General features: G+C 31.1%; 1 protein-coding gene across 1 annotated transcript in view; it reads right to left on the reverse strand.

Annotated features, from left to right (window-relative positions):
- The window catches only part of LOC111712266 (inositol 1,4,5-trisphosphate receptor), a gene marked incomplete at its 5' end in the record, with an annotated part of 72,338 nt that overhangs the window by 38,851 nt on the left and 14,622 nt on the right, over positions 1–18,865 (reverse strand). Inside the window, 29 exons of the mRNA XM_023486837.1 lie at positions 1,129–1,215; positions 2,128–2,175; positions 3,051–3,125; positions 3,627–3,713; positions 3,884–3,961; positions 4,098–4,167; positions 4,326–4,375; positions 4,960–5,053; positions 5,827–5,864; positions 6,518–6,646; positions 7,021–7,051; positions 7,803–7,888; positions 8,492–8,562; positions 9,898–9,958; positions 10,179–10,233; positions 11,162–11,218; positions 12,304–12,361; positions 12,819–12,894; positions 12,998–13,049; positions 13,549–13,654; positions 13,943–14,025; positions 14,565–14,595; positions 14,854–14,871; positions 15,177–15,229; positions 15,772–15,854; positions 16,015–16,114; positions 17,322–17,405; positions 17,790–17,824; positions 18,670–18,757. Of these exons, the coding sequence (XP_023342605.1) occupies positions 1,129–1,215; positions 2,128–2,175; positions 3,051–3,125; positions 3,627–3,713; positions 3,884–3,961; positions 4,098–4,167; positions 4,326–4,375; positions 4,960–5,053; positions 5,827–5,864; positions 6,518–6,646; positions 7,021–7,051; positions 7,803–7,888; positions 8,492–8,562; positions 9,898–9,958; positions 10,179–10,233; positions 11,162–11,218; positions 12,304–12,361; positions 12,819–12,894; positions 12,998–13,049; positions 13,549–13,654; positions 13,943–14,025; positions 14,565–14,595; positions 14,854–14,871; positions 15,177–15,229; positions 15,772–15,854; positions 16,015–16,114; positions 17,322–17,405; positions 17,790–17,824; positions 18,670–18,757 (1,984 nt within the window). The remainder of the gene's footprint in view (positions 1–1,128; positions 1,216–2,127; positions 2,176–3,050; positions 3,126–3,626; positions 3,714–3,883; positions 3,962–4,097; positions 4,168–4,325; positions 4,376–4,959; positions 5,054–5,826; positions 5,865–6,517; positions 6,647–7,020; positions 7,052–7,802; positions 7,889–8,491; positions 8,563–9,897; positions 9,959–10,178; positions 10,234–11,161; positions 11,219–12,303; positions 12,362–12,818; positions 12,895–12,997; positions 13,050–13,548; positions 13,655–13,942; positions 14,026–14,564; positions 14,596–14,853; positions 14,872–15,176; positions 15,230–15,771; positions 15,855–16,014; positions 16,115–17,321; positions 17,406–17,789; positions 17,825–18,669; positions 18,758–18,865) is intronic.

The following is an 18,865-nucleotide window of genomic DNA, read 5'->3' on the forward strand; positions in this document are numbered from 1 at the left end:
TGGCCTGGAGGTTAAGTTAAACCTGTGGAGTAAAGGAGGAAATGAGTACTTCTCATTTTCCAAAACCCCTGGACCCCAGACACAGTCCCAGTCTTGGAAGAGGAGAATGAGGAGAAAAAAGGCTCTTGGAACCCCTTACAGAGAAGCAAGATCTAGGGAGACTACAGTTTGTGAGGAAGGTCGCAAAAGGGCCCCTTATTTTGACAAGACTACAACTGAACTGAGGCCCTTAAACCTTGAGAGGCCCGTGAACCCTACTTATTCTGAGGTGGTGAAAACAGTAAAAAGTTTTAAGAGTCCTGCTGTATATAAGACTAATGTGACCCCCTGTTCTAAAGTACAGAATGTGCAGTCCGTGTCTAGCCCCCAGAGGAATAAAACCCCACAGCCAAACCCTGTTAGTCCTAGCTCTACTCCAATACCTCAAATAGATGGTGGAATTTCGGCTACACCCGAACACCCTGAAACTGAACCTTCTTCCCTAGATACACATGAAAATGTATCCTCATTCCTTACCTACTATCCACGATTCAACCCATCCTACATCCTCAGTGAACAGAAACCTAAATTCTATTTTATTTCTAACTATTCCTGAAGGATATGAATTCACTCCATTTGATATCGACACTTCCTTTATTTACCAAATCTGTAAACCTCATGGTGAAATAAACAAAATAGTTATGATCGAAAGATACAGGGTGTATCATGCCCTGGTAGAATTCAAATCAGCTGAAAATGCACTTGAGGCTAAAACCATCCCAGACAACACAGAACGTTTTCCTGATGAACCCTGGTCAACTACACTTAATGTGGAATTTTCTTTCCAGAAAAAGCTAAAAATAGAAGAAAATATTAGGGTCGAGATTGCTCGTGATTTTACTAAAAATCCTATGTAATGTTTGTAATTTAAAAATCTATTTGTTTTCTACGATAATGAATGATTCAAACATATAACATGACATAGTTAATAAATATTTAGATCTAAAAAAATTATAATTGCATTTCTGTTGATAAATAAGAAAAAATCTGTTATCCTTAATAGTCAATTAGTTCTGTTGTGAATAAATGATGCCCCTATTTTAATGAAAGGTCAATTACTATCAATTTAAGAAGGTTGAATTTTGTTACCAGTTCAATATGGTAGCAGAGTAAACTAGTGTTATCCATCCTATTCCTCTCACTTCTCATCAGCTCAAGGAAGTGGTTAAAGCTCGCCTAATAGAAAAATAAAATAATAAAGAGAATATTCTTTTCATATAATTTTGCATTTAATATAAAATGTTTCCGGAAAAGGCGTTCCGGAAAATGTCCTATCTATGCTATTTTTATCTATGAGATGTCTTTCTATGAATTGTCTTTCCATAAAATGTCCCAACGCCCTAAAAAATAAATGTAAACTTATCTTTCAGTTCTTTTTGCACAAGAATTGGATTTCTTTTGCACAATTTAGAAGAAAGAAATTGATGCAGAGTATTCCAGAGAGTTTTAAATTTATTGGATAGTAATAAAATAATTCCGTGTACACAAATTAATTAACATTAGGTCTTCGAACAAAGATCATAAAATACCACATTTCTAAATTGTGGTCTGCTTTTATTTCAAATTATTAAATGAATACCAAAAAGTTTCATCTATTTTTTTAAAGCTTTTAGTTCGTTCAACCTATTTTAATACATCCTTTTTTTATGAGAAAAAAAGCATCTTAGATGAAGTTTGGTCATCACTCAATTTTCATGTTTAATGGTAGTTTAAATTGCACTCTGCGACAGACGGGTTTCCCAACTCTTTAGCACACTCGTTTGTGAAGCAATCAGGCTGGCAAGCACATTTTTTAATGCTATAATTCATGCTTTACATTGTTTTAAATCTTTTTATTTAAACCCAATTAAACAACTAAGATGTCAACACTGTATTATGTTAGTTTGTTTTATTGAACTTTGCATGTTTATTAAACAAAAAAGACCCAAAACCAATTGTTACACCACGTTCATTTTTGCTTAGTTTTTTAGCATATCTTTTGTAAACGTCTAAACTTAACATAGTGTAAGAAAAGCAAATATTTTTTCTTTTACTGCGACAAGTTTTGACTATGAAGAAAAATATAATGAATTAACGAAAACCAATTACCTTGTCATTGTAGAAAATGAGAACATCTTCCCCGGCATTTATCAATTCCTGAAAATAATGGGTTGTTAACGTATTGTAAAGTAAGAATATTGTTTTGATTTTAATTTTGATTTAATGCAAATTTCCTTTCTTTTCTATGCTTTATAAGGAATCATAAGGAAGTAAAATCTTCAAGAGGCCAATATGTGGACCCCCCAGATCGCCCAGGCAGCAGGATGCACTGTCCCGTCCAGACAGCAGGATGCACTGTCCCGCCCCTGTTCAAACTAGACCTTTAAAACCCCAACATTTAGTCCAAAGCTAGGGAGATAAAGTAGATACATTCCAGTCAGTTGGCTAACCAATTAAATCCACTATGACACTATGTAGATTGTATAAATCCCCCAAGAAAAATTATCTAGTTTTAGATAAGAAGAGAAGAACATCTCCATCATCTGATGGCTAGAATTGAACATCTTAGACTTTAAAGATAATGTTACTTACAATTAGGTCGACAGCCCCATGAAAAATGTTTAATTCAATGAAGTTTTCAATATCAATTTCTTAATTTCAAATTTTTAATTTGATTTATTGGATTAAAATACTATTAGGAATAATTTTCTATTTTAATCAAGTCAAAATAATTATAATACAATTAACCAGGAATTCATATTTTCAAGAAATGCAAAGAAGGGGTAAAAGTGAGGGATGGTTTTAAGAGAAAAAAATTTTATCCCTGTAATTTAAAACGTAAAAAAAAGCTTGGGCAAACTGGTTTGACATAATTTATTTTTTCTAATTATACTAAATAGATGATGGTAATAAATAATTGTATTCAATGTTAGTTCAACATTTTGATTTTTATATTCGATATTTTTATTAACTCCACTGAGAAAAAATAAGTCTTTTTGATTTTAAAAAACAAAAACAAAAACTAAGCTGACCTGCATAACTAGATCCTGACAGCGTCGTATAAACTGGTTCTCTGTGTGTACAATTGTCTGCAGGAATCTCAGGTACTGCAATATCACGTAATTGAATTAAGAGTTTTCCTGCATTAATTTCTTAACATCTAGTTCTGTTTTATTTTACAAAAAAAATTATATTTTAATTATTCCTGTGATCATATTTTCCTCCTTAATTCCTGTACAGGCCAAAACTGCTAGTTTTTTTTTTTGGGGGGGGGGCGGGGTTATTTATTTCCAATAAACGTCTGAACTAAAGTTTCAAAGGAACATTGAATGTAGTATTAGGCCCAATGGGGATAAGAATAAGTTTATTGCCAGCAAACATAATAAACATCTACTCACTAAATTGTAAATTTTCTACATCCACTGGTAATTTTTATTCCTTAAATTGATATTTCTAAAGATTTTGTTGTTTTAAATTATGAATAAAATATCAAAGTAAAAATAATTTTAAATAATCTTCTCTTATACTTCAAGCAGGGACAAAGAATTGGTTTATATTTTTTTTAAGAATAAGAATAATATTCTTATTCTGAAAAACATTTAAATGACCTGAACATGTTTCCCAAAGGAGTCTATACAGTGAACAAAATGTTGGACGATATTCTCATTCACTTCATTACACAGCACAGCGTTGTCCTAAACAAATTTTATTTACATTTTTTATTACTTTTGAAACTTGGCCACAAATTATGACAAAAACTAGTCGTGTAAAAACTTTGCAATTTCATTTTTTCATAAACATTAAACAAACACTTAAATAAAAATATATACTGCGCAACTTCAAAGACGACATTTCAAAACTTTACCTGAAATATTGCGCACATGGTCTTGGCGTCCAGATGTCCAGGGTTAAGGAACAAGTCAGAGCTCTTATGCAGCAGCACCTTAAAATATAATTTTCTAATCATTTCTATCATCTTTAATATTTAATGGCATAAAAGCTTAGCACTAATAAGGTCTTATTAAAAAATATTCAGAGTTTAAAACAAAAATACAGACTACAAAGTGTCTCAAGAATACCTGATTTGATTGATTTCCCAGACAGAAGTTCTGAAGAAACTCATGAGCCAGCCTCATCAACTCATTCATCCTGATATCCGGTCAATCAATCAATCAATCAATTTATCAGAACTCAATTGATTTGACAGTATTTGACGAATAATAAAAGAAGCAGCAAGCTTGAGGAAAGAAAAAAGAGGCCTTTTAACAAAATGTGACTGATACATTGTTTGCTATTGGATGACATCCCTGACATCTTCCTTATGATCAAACGGTATCTGTAGAAGGTCAAGAACCACCTGGAAAATAAAAGAATTTATAAAATGTTCATGCAACCTTTTGACCTTAACATTAACCAATAACCATGACCAAGACCTTCACCGTGACCAAATCTAACCCTAAATCTTAAATTTATCTTAACCTTGACCTTGTCCTAAGCCATGATCAAATCAAATCAAATCATGAATGTTGGGAAAGCTTTAGGCTCCATTTCTCAACCTAGAGTTTCAATTCCTGAGTGAGAAATGGTTTTTCAGCCCGGATATGAATTCAATTCTGACTTTTGCAATGTATCTAGTTAAAGGTTAAATTCCAATATTTGGTGACGAAATCCCTGCAACCATTTTTGACACCCAATCATTCATGGTTTGCTTTGTCTGTGCTAGGAATATATAGCAGAGTGGATGTTATCAAGAGCTAATGAATGCTATGGAGGATATTCAAACCTAAATCTTAAACTTATCTTAACCTTGACCTTGTCCTAAGCCATGATCATGGTCATGACTATGAACATGGACCATGAACAAATAAACATGAACATGACTATAACAACAATTATAAAGACACAAAATCATAAACATGGCCTTGACCCACTCATACAAACCTTATGAACACCCATATTCCTGAGTAATCTTTGTTCATGTCTCTTTGGTTTTAATTCTCCTCCAGTAACCGGTCGAACACATAATCTGTTCATCCTGAAATACAGATAGATAGATAGATAGATAGACAGATATATAGATAGATAGACAGGTATATAGATAGATAGATAGATAGATAGATAGATAGATAGATAGATAGATAGATAGATAAATAGATAGATAGATAGACAGACAGATATATAGATAGATAGACAGATATATAGATAAATGGATAGATAGACAGATAGATAGATAGATATATAGATAGATAGATAGATAAATAGATAGATAGATAGATACATATTATTCTCATTGTTAATGAAAACAATGTTTTAAGAAGAATGTTGAGTTTTCACTGATATATATAAATAAAGATAAATATAAATACAAAGATAGATAAAAGATACATAGATAGATAAAAGATACAATAGATAAAAACAATATATCCACAGATACATAGAATCATAGATAGAAATAGATACATAGATAAACAGATGAAAAGAAAGATAGATAAAAATAAAACAATCCCAATGTCAATTCTGAAAAAATGTACATAGAAGTAAATTAAATAAATTTTATAAAAATAACCATTCTAGTTTTTTACCCAATAACTAATTTGATTTTACAAATTATTAAAATTGTAAAAATTGAATTGTGTAAAAATAGATATCGAAAAAATTATTAGCGCGAGTATATTAATAAAAAATATGTTAACATTGAAGAAACTGAATGATTTTTTTGTTACCATGCAATACCTTTATAAAATGCTAAAATGGTTCCAAATACAATTTCAAAATTTTTTTAAATAATCATTAAAAGGAATGTCTGACCTGTAGAGAATTTGTTGAATTGTTTTATAGTTTCTGGCCTAAATAAAAATACTACTAAAATAAAATAAGAATAGGAATTATTTGCAGCTTAAATCAATAAATGAATTAAGACTTAAAAATAATATTGACAGTGTGAATTGTAACATGAATTTAAATGAAAAGATGAAAAGATGAATGGGTGAATGAGTGAATAAGAGGATGAGTGAGTGAGTTTATGAGAGGATGAGTGAATGAGTGAATAGGTGAATAAATGGGTGAATAGGTGAATAGTGAATAGGTGAATAGGTGAATATGTGAATAGGTGAATAGGTGAATAGGTGAATAGGTGAATAGAGGTGAATATGTGAATATGTGAATAGGTGAATAGGTGAATAGGTGTGTTGGTGAATAGGTGAATGAATAAATGAATAACTGAAATAACTGAAATAACTGAAATAACTGAAATAACTGAAATAACTGAAATAACTGAAATAACTGAAATAACTGAAATAACTGAAATAAAATGAATAAATGAATAAATGAATAAATGAATAAATGAATAAATGAATAAATGAATAAATGAATAAATGAATAAATGAATAATTGAATAAATGAATAGATAAATAAATATATAAATGAATAAACGGATAAATAAATGAATAAAAGGATGAATACATAAATAAATGAATAGTGAATAAATGAATGAATTAACCTGGTTAGGATCTAGCGGAGGTCCTATATCTAGGTCTATGGCTGAACCATGCTTCTCCGGTTGTCGCCTTGTGGTTCTTTGATCTTTCAGAGGAATACCTTCTTTTCCCCCTTCCTCATCCTCGTCATTCTAGAGAGATAGATAGATAGTTAGTATGATAGCTAGATAGATATAGATAATAGATGGAAAGATATATAGATAGTCAATGTAATAGATAGATGGATAGATATAAAAATAGATAGATAGATGGAAAGATGTATTGATAGATAAATAATTAGTTAGAAATGCTAGATAGATAGTTAGAAGGATAGTATAGATAGATAGATACAGACAGACAGCAAAATAGGGGGTAGATAGATAGCTAGATAGATATGGTGAATCTGAAACAAACCAAGAGTGCCAAAAAAAACAAATCGTTACAACGACGTGTGGTATACAACTAACTAGGGTGCTGCTACTCTATTAAGAACGTTTTTTAAACTCAAAATACACTTGTAACATACCCCATCATTGCTACTAGCATTGCTGAGAACACTTTTAAAAAACTTTTCAATTTACAGTTTAAAGTATAATATAGAAAAGGTAGAATAGATAAAGTTTAGGCGCAAAATGTCTCGAAGAAGAAAGAACTTTTATTTTATGAATCACTGAATTAAATATTGATCTCCATCTTATGCAAACCTTACGCAATATCCCCTGGTGGTCATACTCTGCAGAGATAACTTTATTTGATGGATCATGCATTGATCCTCAATTTCAAAAGTGTCCCCATAGGAAATCGAGATCAAGCGTTAAAGATTAAAGATAAAAACGATTTTGACCTCTGAGGCCCACAATTTAAAAGCTTAAATTTCCTAGATCCATTTTTTAAACCGCATCCTCTACCTTCATAATTATCGGAAACTAATAATTCCAAAAACTTTACTTCTGATTGAGAGCTGAAGCCTTAAATCTGAGAAATGAAACCCGTGTCTAAGCTTTTAAATCGCGGGTTTGCTATGTTTACCTCAATCGTTTTTTATGATCGTTCACTTTTTTACAATTATTGAAATTCATCTGATCATGCTTCAACAACAATTGATACATTTTAGGATTTTCAAATCTAATGACTTTAACCCTTCACTAAATTCAAAAGTTTTAAAATTCCAAAACTCCAAGATAAGAAATTGAGTTTTCCAAGATAAGAAATTGAGTTTTCCAAGATAAGAAATTGATTTTCCAAGATAAGAAATTGAGTTTTCCAAGATAAGAAATTGAGTTTTCCAAGATAAGAAATTGAGTTTTCCTGGATTGTCTAATTAGGAGTTTGATTCCCCTTTTCGACATTGATCTTGATTTAGTAAATCCAACCTTCCTTGTCACTTCATCCTCCTAACCAACCAATTAATAAACTTTACACAGTTGGATATTTGAGAATGTAGTTTAAGCTGAACCGGATTGAACTACTCAAATCAGCCAATGAGATTGCTAAACTAACTTAAAAAAATAATTTGATGAGCCAGACCCTCCCAGTTCAATAGTTTTATAAAGGAATTGAGTATTTGCCACAAACTCAAATTTTTTAATCCCTATTCATTTGCAACTTGATATTTGGTATTCTAAACTTAGAATCTAACAAAATTCAAATATCTAATATTTACAACATCTGGTTGCAAAGATATAGGGATTAGAAAATCAAAGTTTGTGACAAAGGGTCAATTCCTTTCCATCTAAATTTAGAATTTTTAATAACATTTGTAAGTGCAGGACTAATCAAGAATCAATGAAGATATCTCTAAAGCCCCCAGATTCCCCAGATTTTGGTTTAACTTTTCTATTTCATATCTGACAGCTTTTCCATTTTAATTAATTGCAAGAAAAGTATTGTTTGTTTATATTCCTACTGGGAATTGCAGTACTCTTTTGTAAACAAAGACATTTTTCTGAGAAGGTCAGGAGGGCCGGGCCTGAGAAAAATTTCACAATTTATCTGACCTTCTTATCATCTAGCTTGAGCTCTTTGTACACCCAGAGTTCAGATTTCTCAACCAGTAGCCGCAAATCATCTAAAGTTGAAAAAGTTGAAAATTTGCTTAATTTTTACAATGAAATAATATTTTTAAAAGAGTTGCGAATTACGACAAGTTCACCTTTTGCATATATCTACGAGTCACCACAATTGAACATAATGTTTAGCTAGTAAAATAAGGATATATCATATATCATTCAAATATGATCTTGAATATACATTTACTTGTTATAGAAAAACGAATAGAATCACCCATAAAAACAGAACTTTATAGGGTGATTAATAATAACTGTGATTAATAGGGTGATTAATAATAACTGTGATTAATAGGGTGTCCCAGAAAACCAAAAAAATTTGATTTTCAATATACTCGCTTTTTTATCCCGTTCATATAAGGTCTCTGAGCAGAAAAATAAAAAAAATCAGACAGCTTTTTGTAAAACTTGGATTTTGGCGCAAATTAGAATTTTCGCAAAAAAACCCTATGAAGAACCAACCATTCCAATATTTAGCATGATCTACTCCAATATTTAGTAAAATCAACTCCCTTAAAGAACCAACCATTCCAATATTTAGCATAATTAACTCCATTGAAAAACCCAATAAATCCAATATTTAGTATAATCAACTCCCTTGAAGAACCAATATTTAAAGTGATTAACTCCCTAAAAGAACCAATAACTCCAATATTTAGTATAGTCAACTCCCTTAAAGAACCAATATTAAGTGTGATTAACTCCCTTGAAGAACCAATAACTCCAGTATTTAGTATAGTCAACTCCCTTAAAGAACAAATATTAAGTGTGATTAACTCCCTTTAAGAACAAATTTTAAGTGTGATTAACTCCCTTGAAGAACCAATAACTCCAATATTTAGTATAGTCAACTCCCTTAAAGAACCAATATTAAGTGTGATTAACTCCCTTAAAGAACCAATATTAAGTGTGATTAACACCCTTGAACAACCAATAACTCCAATATTTATTTAGTATAGCCAACTCCCTTAAAGAACCAATATTAAGTGTGATTAACTCCCTTGAAGAACCGATAACTCCAATATTTAGTACAGTCAACTCCCTTAAAGAACCAATATTTAGTTTGGTATTTGAAGAACCGATAACTCCAATATTTAGTATGGTCAACTCCCTTAAAGAACCAATAATTAGTATGGTATTTGAAGAACCGATAACACCAATTTTAATTCGCCATTTTTAATCTTTAAATTGTTCAAGTTTTACATAAAGCTGAAATAGTAGTCTGAATTTTTTTTTGATTTTTGGAGGCTTAGGATACATAGTAGAATGGGAATAAAAACAGAGTAAAGTTTTTTTTGAGACACTATAGTGATTAGTGGCTAAATTTTCGAACTGACCTAAATCATCTTTGATCTGTTTATAGCTCTTGACGTCATCATCCGAAACCAGAAGTTGAACCTAAAATAAAAAACGTGAAATAATGTTGAAAAACAAATAAAAGAAAAATGATCTCTTTCAAATAAAATCATACTTTCAGTCAAGTCCAATGTCCATACTTAAGACTAAGAATGACTTAATCAAGTCTCAGCTTGGGTTTTTTTTTACCATTTTTAATTCTTGACTTAGTGAAAAAGGGTCTCTCAGTAAAAGTCATAGTTTTATATTTAAATTTGTTTACCTCTCTAAATGATCGGAGAACCTCTTGTCTCTGGGAAAAATGTCGAAAAAGTAGACTGAAAATAAATCACAATGAAAATAGTCAAGAAAATTAATTTTAAAAATGTGAATATGTTGTTAATTCTCTTACTTGTACATGGGCGAGCTGAAAATAAACAAGAAATAAATAACAAGAAGTTTTTTTTTAAAAACTGAACATTCAGAAATATATTGAGAGGTTGAAAAATCTATCGGAGGTCAAAACTTGTGTTGGGGATCCCTTAAAAAAAACTAATCCGATACGATTTCGGATTCCGGCTAATAAGAGAACACAAATATTAAGTCGAAGGATTAAGTACTAAATAGTTCTATCTTAAAAGTTTCTTAAAGGGAGTGACCGGCTATGTAAGGTAGTTGAACTGAGTATGCAGTGTTGTGGAAAACTTCTTTCGGATTCGTTTGAGACATATATAACTTTTTAAAGATCTGTAAATCCTGAGTTTGAGCGTAAAATTCGACGTTCAAAACTCCTACTTTGGGGGTGGGATACGTTTTCAGAATTAGTTTTTTTAAATTATTAAATAACGACGACACAAATTGTAAAAAAAGTACTACAATTAACTACAGACGTCATGTATAGGAACATGTTGAGAAAGTAAAAATTAATCTTATCGAAAATAAGTAATCCTGTTCAATTATTAGTTTCTATTAACTCATTATTCTAGTTTCTCATTATTCACAAAGATTTTCGCAGATTTTCTAGAATTATTATTGAAAAGACGACTTTTGAAGAATTTGAAAAAATCTGCGAATAAATTCAAAGAAGATAAGAAATTCAATATAATAATGAAAAACGAAATGATCGATTTTAGCATTGATTTTGTGACAAATTTCTTTTGAGAAATATGTTCCTAGCCATCAGATTACTGAATAATTTTTACTTTATTTTTCGTTGTCGTTATTTAATAATTAAAAATAAATTAATAATAATTAATAAAAACTTACTTGAGCGCTCCTGACACTAATCGTGGATAATCATGCATCACCAGGTGAAGGAGAACCCTTAATTAAAATGCTTTTATTAAAGGGACTGTAAGCGAAATTTCAAATGACCCTCAATGCATAGAGGGCAATGCCCGATTTACAAAAGTACCTTTAAAACCTTTGTGTGTTCGTGGAGTACAGAGATATGCGTTTGTAAACTTATCGAACCCAGCTTGCATGCTACTGCAAATTCCGGTGTGCGTAGTGTACATTTGTAGTTGAATATAAGTGGGTTGCGATAAGATTACACACACACATCTCTGTAGTCTGTATATAGCAAAATTAAGAGGCTCATATTAAATTACGTTGTTCATTGTCCATCTAGCTAAGTGTGCCCGTTAGTAATAGCTAAATCGTGTGTTGCGATCAATCCATTAAATGTAGGTAGATATATATATATATATATATATATCTACCCATACCCATATTGCGATTGCTTAACTACGCTATATATATAACAGCGCATAACTTGTAATTACGCTGTAAGAGACTCCATTCTGATCTAAACTAAAGAAATTTAGACAGTTGATACAGAAACTCCGCTTTAATTACAGTTTTGGGGAGTAATTTGGTTTTGTTGAAACAAACGAATTTACTGCTATTGTCCGGTTAACATAGCAAAGATAGTTGCCTTGATTTTTGGCTTGATCATCATCTATTGATCGCTATTGTCCTGTTGACATAGCAAACAAGATCACACCCAGTTTTAGAGGCGTTAATACTTCACGAGATTGTAGCCGTGTGGATCGTGTCCTGTTTGAGACATTGATCAATAGATTGCTAATGTCCGTATTAGCACCGATAGCTCAGTGCAACTGAACTGTACCTGAATAGATACTGGTCCGAGAAATTGTTATGGAGTAGGCATTTACTACATACACTCAACGAACACATGAATGTTTTAAGGGAAACGCTGTAAATGGGGCATTGCTTTCTTTTCCTGGAGGGTCATTTCAAATTACACTTACAGACCCTTTCTAAATGTAAACAAATTTCATTTCATTACAAATTGAACTACATAACAAGAAAAATAATTTGTACGTCTGAACAAAAAAGTAAAATCGAAGAGAATGAACTTGAAATAATAAAATAGTTATATTTACCTTAAAAATATTTTTCCTCCGGTCCGATCTAGATCTAGAACACCACTCTCTCCCTCCCCTAACCAATGTTAAAAATTAAATGCTCGTTAAATCTCGGATAAAAGTAAAAAGAGGGTTTTAATACGTTTTTTTTAAACTTGCTGCAGGGTTACCCACAAAGGATGAGACTTTAAAAACGGTCTGAAACTTTTTAAATATAGCAATTAAATGTTAAAATTTTGTTTCCACCCAAAGTATCCCTTTTCAATGGTATAGTTAAGTTGGTAAAGAAAGAAACCAGCTACGACTGCAGAGAACTATACATTTAAGGAAGAAGACTGAATATCTCCTGTCTCTGAAGTATCACCTTAGTGAATAACCCTGTAATAAACCAACACATTCTTAGCAACCAACTATAAAACTCGTCCCCTCCAAATACAAATTCAATATCAATCCTTTTTCTCGCAAAATTGCATTTCTTTGTTAAAATCAATCTCCTCGCATATATTTACAAAGTATAGTTGATAAATAAATACCTCCAAAAATCCCCTCTGCTTCTCTACCAATATGTTCAAGATCAATGCCGCGCATTCCTCGTACAATCCCGTCATCCTTTTAGAATCAGATTCAACAATTCCACATTTTACAAACTTTACATTTCATAAGTCTCTAAATTAGGTTTAGCTAGATAATAATTTCATTGTTTGAATCATCCCTTCTCGGATTGATCGAATTCCCTCTTGAAGATCGACAGTAAGCTCGTTATCCTAAAATATTAAAAAATGAATATTTATAAAATTAAAAAAAATATTATATTTTCCTCTTTTGAAAATATTATTAATTGGCATAAAAGGACATATTTATACAATTGTCAAATTAAAAAAATGTTCTAGGAGATCAGAATTTAGCTTAAATTACTGTTTTAAATCTATCAGCAAATACAGCTTGAAACATGGAAAAAAGAAAAATAAGCAAAAGAAATTAAAAACCATGACGAGAAAATGTGAGAATCAAGATCTTGAAAAATCTAGAATTTCCCTACCAATGATCTAGCCTGATATCTAGAATAAACTGGAGAAAGTGTGAGTTAAGATCTAGAAAAGTCTAGAATTTCTCTACCTGTAATCTAACCTAACATCCAGAAAAAAATATGATAATTAAAATCTAGAAAAATCAAGAATTTCTCTACCAATGATCTACACTGACATCTATAATAAACTAGAAAGTGTGAGAATTAAGATCTAGAAAAATTTGGAATGTATCTACCTATAATCTAGCCTAACATCTAGAATAAACTGGAGGATTTCTATGATTTTGAGCTTTGTTTCCATAACTAGGACATCAGTCTTCTGGTTCACTGCGTTTGCACCATCTGCATCAAGTAATTGTATATTACGGTAAATACAATATTTTCAAATTTATAATATTTGTTCATCAATTACCGTTCAGTACACGTATTGAAAGTATACAAAGTTAAATTAGCCTGAAAAAAACTGCTCCATTCAATGGTGATAAACAATACATGATTTGATTAAGAAGAAAGATTAAAATAATACACCAATAATAATGATAAAACTATGAACGATAAACCAACAAGCCGTAGAAATCAAGGCCAAGCCCCCTTTAAAAAGTCCAAAAAATAAATGAAACAAGTCTAGACCTGGCTGTGGGGGGACAATTCCAGTTCCAGGTCTCATCCCTGTAGTTAACATAGTCAACATTACTCCCATCTCACTCAGAGACCTAAAAAAACTATATTTTTTAATCATGATTATATTAAATCAGACAAAATCAAAAAGTTGATTTTGAAAATGTTGCCAACAAATACGATTATTTTCCCAAAATTAAGAAATTTAAAAGCTGTCAATATGTGGCACAAAAAAATTCTGAAAATAAAAAGTTGGTAAATTTCAGAATGGTCTAAGATATTCATATTCTAAATAATATCAGTGTATAAGATGACTCAAATGTTTTGCTTTTTGCCCTGCGATTTTCCAGAATCTAAACTAAACTTGAAACCGCATAACATTTGAAAGTTGAAAGTAATTAATCACACTTTACAAAATTTTACGATAATGATATTTTGAATAATGATTAGACTACATCAATTTATTTGTACAGCTATTTTGAACGCCCGAAAAAAAAGTTTTTACAAACTGATAAAACTAGATAGCAGATACACATTGCACAGAACTAGAAGTAAACGGACTGACATTGATTATAAAGTTATTTGAATTATGGTTAATCATTTTTCTATTCTATTTTATAACTAAAATCTTGACCTGATAGCCCCTCCCTCACTGCTAACTTCACCTACACAAATTTATTAGATTATAATTGGATTCATATCAAATTCAAAAGATCTAATTGGAACCTATTTTGGATCTTTTCAAGTAGTTAAATTTTACAAAAAAAAATTGTTTGTGCTCAATTTATCCCTCAACTCCCATTGTGAAATGAAACTTTGTTTGTTTTTAATCTTTTGTTTTAATGGTGGCATAATCCGCCATCTTTTAATCAATTTAAAATGGCCGCGTATTCCGCCATCTTGGATTATATTCAAGAACTAACCTGCCAGTGATTGCGACCCTAAAAAGTACCCTTTCAATGCTTTGTAAGGTTTTGTTAAGATAAACAAAAGACGAAAAAATAGAAATAAAAACTTTTTAAAAGTTGGTCTCTACAAAAGAGGGCAAACTAAGGCTATAGAAGATAAAACCCTAAAACTTTTTTCGTAAATATCTATAAAATTAATTTTGGAACAAATCTATAAAAATTGCAGAGTTAAAATACTTCTTGTATGAGAGGCCAAAATGGTGACTTAAATTGTTAAAACCCCATAAAAAAAAGTTTAAAAAGAGGGAACTTATTGGTTGTGAGGGTTGTGAGGGTACCTAGCGGGATCTTCCCGTTGTTGAAGCTGGTAACTGCAGTACAGTCCAGAATACTGCAGTACATAACCATTGTACATCAGAAAACTGGAAGGAATTGAAAAACTGAAATTTTATTTTTTAAGGGAGTGACCGGTTAGACATAATAGATAATCTGAGAGTGCAGTATTGTAGAAAATTTTTTTAGGATTCAATTGAGACCTTTCAGACGTTTTTACGGAGTAAAATTGCAAAAAACTTAAATTAAAAAACTGTATCTTCCAAAATGGATAATTACGATGATCAAACTGATCAAATCAAATCTGGCTTTTAGAAAGGTCAACCACAAGATGACTTTTCTAAATCAAGAATGAAGCAAGGCCTTATAGCTTGTAAACTATATGACTTTCCAGCTTTTGACTGGATTAGTTGATTGATAAAAAATTTTGTTTAAATTTTGCAAATCGTAAAATCAGCTTATGAACAATTTTCTTCTCTTCTAAATTTTTATTTTTGCTGCCATAACATAACAGCTTCAGTGGACATCCGACGATCGTGATATAAAACGATATAATTCTAAAACTAACAAACATGCTTGTTTTTACTAATAGTTATTTTCCTGAGCAATGTTCTTGTAATCCGCAGAAGATCTGAGAAACTGTAGAACCCGAAATAGATGAGATGTCTAGCCAGCTTTACAACCTAAATACACACATTCAAATGCTCATGCATCCTTTTCATCCCTTTTTTCATTAATTTAATTTATTCGTCTATACGTCTATTCGTCAATTCGTCTATTTTTCGTTTCCTTTATTCGGTTGTTCATTCGTTCTTGTTTGTCCGTTTGTTGCTGAATTTCTACCTCGAACGTGAGTTTGTTCTGCTCGACGTCGCTGAAGGCCCACATCTTCTCCACCACATTCCTCAGGTATTCCTCCACAAAGCTCATGGTTGGGCTGAACCTTTAACAAACATAATTTTATATAAACTAGGCGTTCAGGGCGCTTCGCGCTCATCTATTTCAATTGTGCAATTTCTCTTTGTATACACGTAAAACAAAAACAAACTAAAAAGTTCGTGGATTTTCGAAAAGATTTCGTGGATTTTCAAAATTTAATGAAAATTTTTTTAATTTTGATCATCCATAAACCTTCCCAGGGGTCATGCAAGGTCCCACACAAAATTTTGTCCCTAACGGTTGAGCTGCTTTGACGTTTATTGGATAGAAAAAAAGACAGACAGACAAGCAAAGTATATAAAGATACTAGCCTTCTATTTCAACTGTGAACATTTTCTCTTTGTGTACATTGTTTGTAAAACAAAAAGTTAACGGATTTTATAAAAAAAAAATCGATTAATTTCAATGAAAATCGAATTTTGGAGGAGGCTAATTTTTTAAATTTTGATCATTCACAAACCTTCCCAAAGGTCATGTAAGGTCCCACGCAAAATTTGGGCCCGATCGGTTCAGCCGTTTTAACGATTATTGGACACAAACCAACAGACAGACACCCAGACAATCAAAGTATATATATATAGAAGAGCTACTTTTGTATACTTTTTCAACTTTGGAATTAATCTTTAATCGGCCTCCGCCTGTAGAATACTATCTGTTTTTAAAAAAATTGCAAAAGGGAATTATCAACAAAGGAATTTATTCTTTACCACAAACTCTTATTTTCTTATCCCTATATCTGTGCAACCCCATGTCGTAAATATTTCAAACTATGAATTCTGTTAAATCAAACAATCTAAGTTTGAAAAATCAATTATTTACACCATGAGGTTGCAAAGATATAGGGATTGAAAAATTCAAGTTAGTGACAAAGAATAAATTCTTCTCAACACCTAGAAACAAATTTAAGAATAAGATAAGATAAAAATTAAGAATAAGGAAAAAAGGACAAAAAATACGATATAAAGGACTAAAAATAAGAATTAACTGACCTAAGTCTAACGAAAACAAACAATTAACTGGCAAGTCTAACAAAAAAAAACAAGAATATACTAACCTACGTCTAACGTAAACAAACAATTAACCGACCAAAGTCTAACAAAAACCAGGAATTAACTGACAAGTCTAACAAAAACAATAATTAACTGACCTAAGTCTAACACAAATAACACATTAACTGACCTAAGTCTAACAAAAACAACGAATTAACTGACCTAAGTCTAACGTCCTCTCTGGAATGATCTTGACCATTCCCACTGTCATAGTCCACTATTGACAACCGCAATGGAATATCGGACCTAAACCAAATATACATTTTAATGATTTTTTTTCAAGTTTTCAATTACTCCTGCAAGGTATTTTAAAGGTTTTACAACTGAATTATGGTTAGAATTTAAAACAACATTCGCAAGTTTTAAAATTATAGTTAAAATAATTTTCGGATTTTTCTTTTTTCACACATGTAGATTGCTAACGTTCAATAATGAAATCGCACCACGATTTCCTCCTACGATTGCTTTTAAAGTTTAACATTGCGTTGAAACGTTTAAAACTTTAGGGAGAGCTGAACTATTAGGATTCACATTTCACAATATTGAGTTGTATTACGTGAAACCAAGCTTTTAAAAAACGAATGATATTTTTATAGAATATTTTTAACTTAAATTTCAATTATAACTTACCAAAGTCTGGCGTACTGAACAGGCTTAACCTCCTCCTACATACAAAGAATATATTTAACATAAATCATTTAGATTTTAAATTAAGGTTCTAATGATGTAATTTGTATATTAACATTTTACATACGTATTTGATTTTATGTTTTAATTAATTCTATTATAAGGTGTATGTATGTTTGTATGTATAACTACATGGATACAATATACGAACGTACATAAGTTTTTGCTGTAAAATGTACATATTTCTTGTAGAACAGTTATAGTGCCTAGAAGTGATGTGAAATACTATCAAAATACAGTGTTATTACTATACAGCAGTTAATGTTCAGCAAAATCAAGTAGGATACAGCTTTTTTCATATTCTGACAACTTTTTTTCAAAAACCGGGTTTTCGCTCATAATTTTCTTAATTTTTAAGAGGATTTTTACGAATTTAATTTTTTGAACTAAGCATTTCAAAACGGATATTTTAATACCTATCTAGATTTATTTTGACGAAATTTTTTTTCAGGCTGATTTGTGATTTGATTTCCACAAAAAAATCTGAATGAGTTTGAAAATTATGAGAAAAAAAATCTGCCATCTTTTTTTTTAATATTTCAGAGAATTTATGCAAGATAAATTATCAAAAAAGAGACGCATATTTTTACTCTCAAAACGTTTTCTTGAGAATAAGAAAGCACCTGAGGATCCCTATCAACGTGCATAAGAATAAGAAAGCACCTGAGGATCCCTATCAACGTGCATAAGAATAAGAAAGCACCTGAGGATCCCTATCAACGTGCATATGAATAAGAAAGCACCTTAGGATCCCTATCAACGTGCATAAGAATAAGAAAGCACCTGAGGATCCCTATCAACGTGCATATGAATAAGAAAGCACCTGAGGATCCCTATCAACGTGCATGTGGAGCATAAGCCGGCAAAATGATGCGCGAAGGTAGAACGGGAGCTGGTCATTTTCCATGCATCTTAAAGAAAAATATTAAAATCTTTAATTCACGTAAAAAGACTAGAAGCGTAATTTCAGGTGACTCTCCGTGCAAAGATGGTAATAAAACCATTGAATCTGATCAAAA

Source organism: Eurytemora carolleeae, unplaced genomic scaffold (assembly GCF_000591075.1).
Source record: "Eurytemora carolleeae unplaced genomic scaffold, Eaff_2.0 scaffold1248, whole genome shotgun sequence".
Classification (NCBI taxonomy): domain Eukaryota; kingdom Metazoa; phylum Arthropoda; class Copepoda; order Calanoida; family Temoridae; genus Eurytemora; species Eurytemora carolleeae.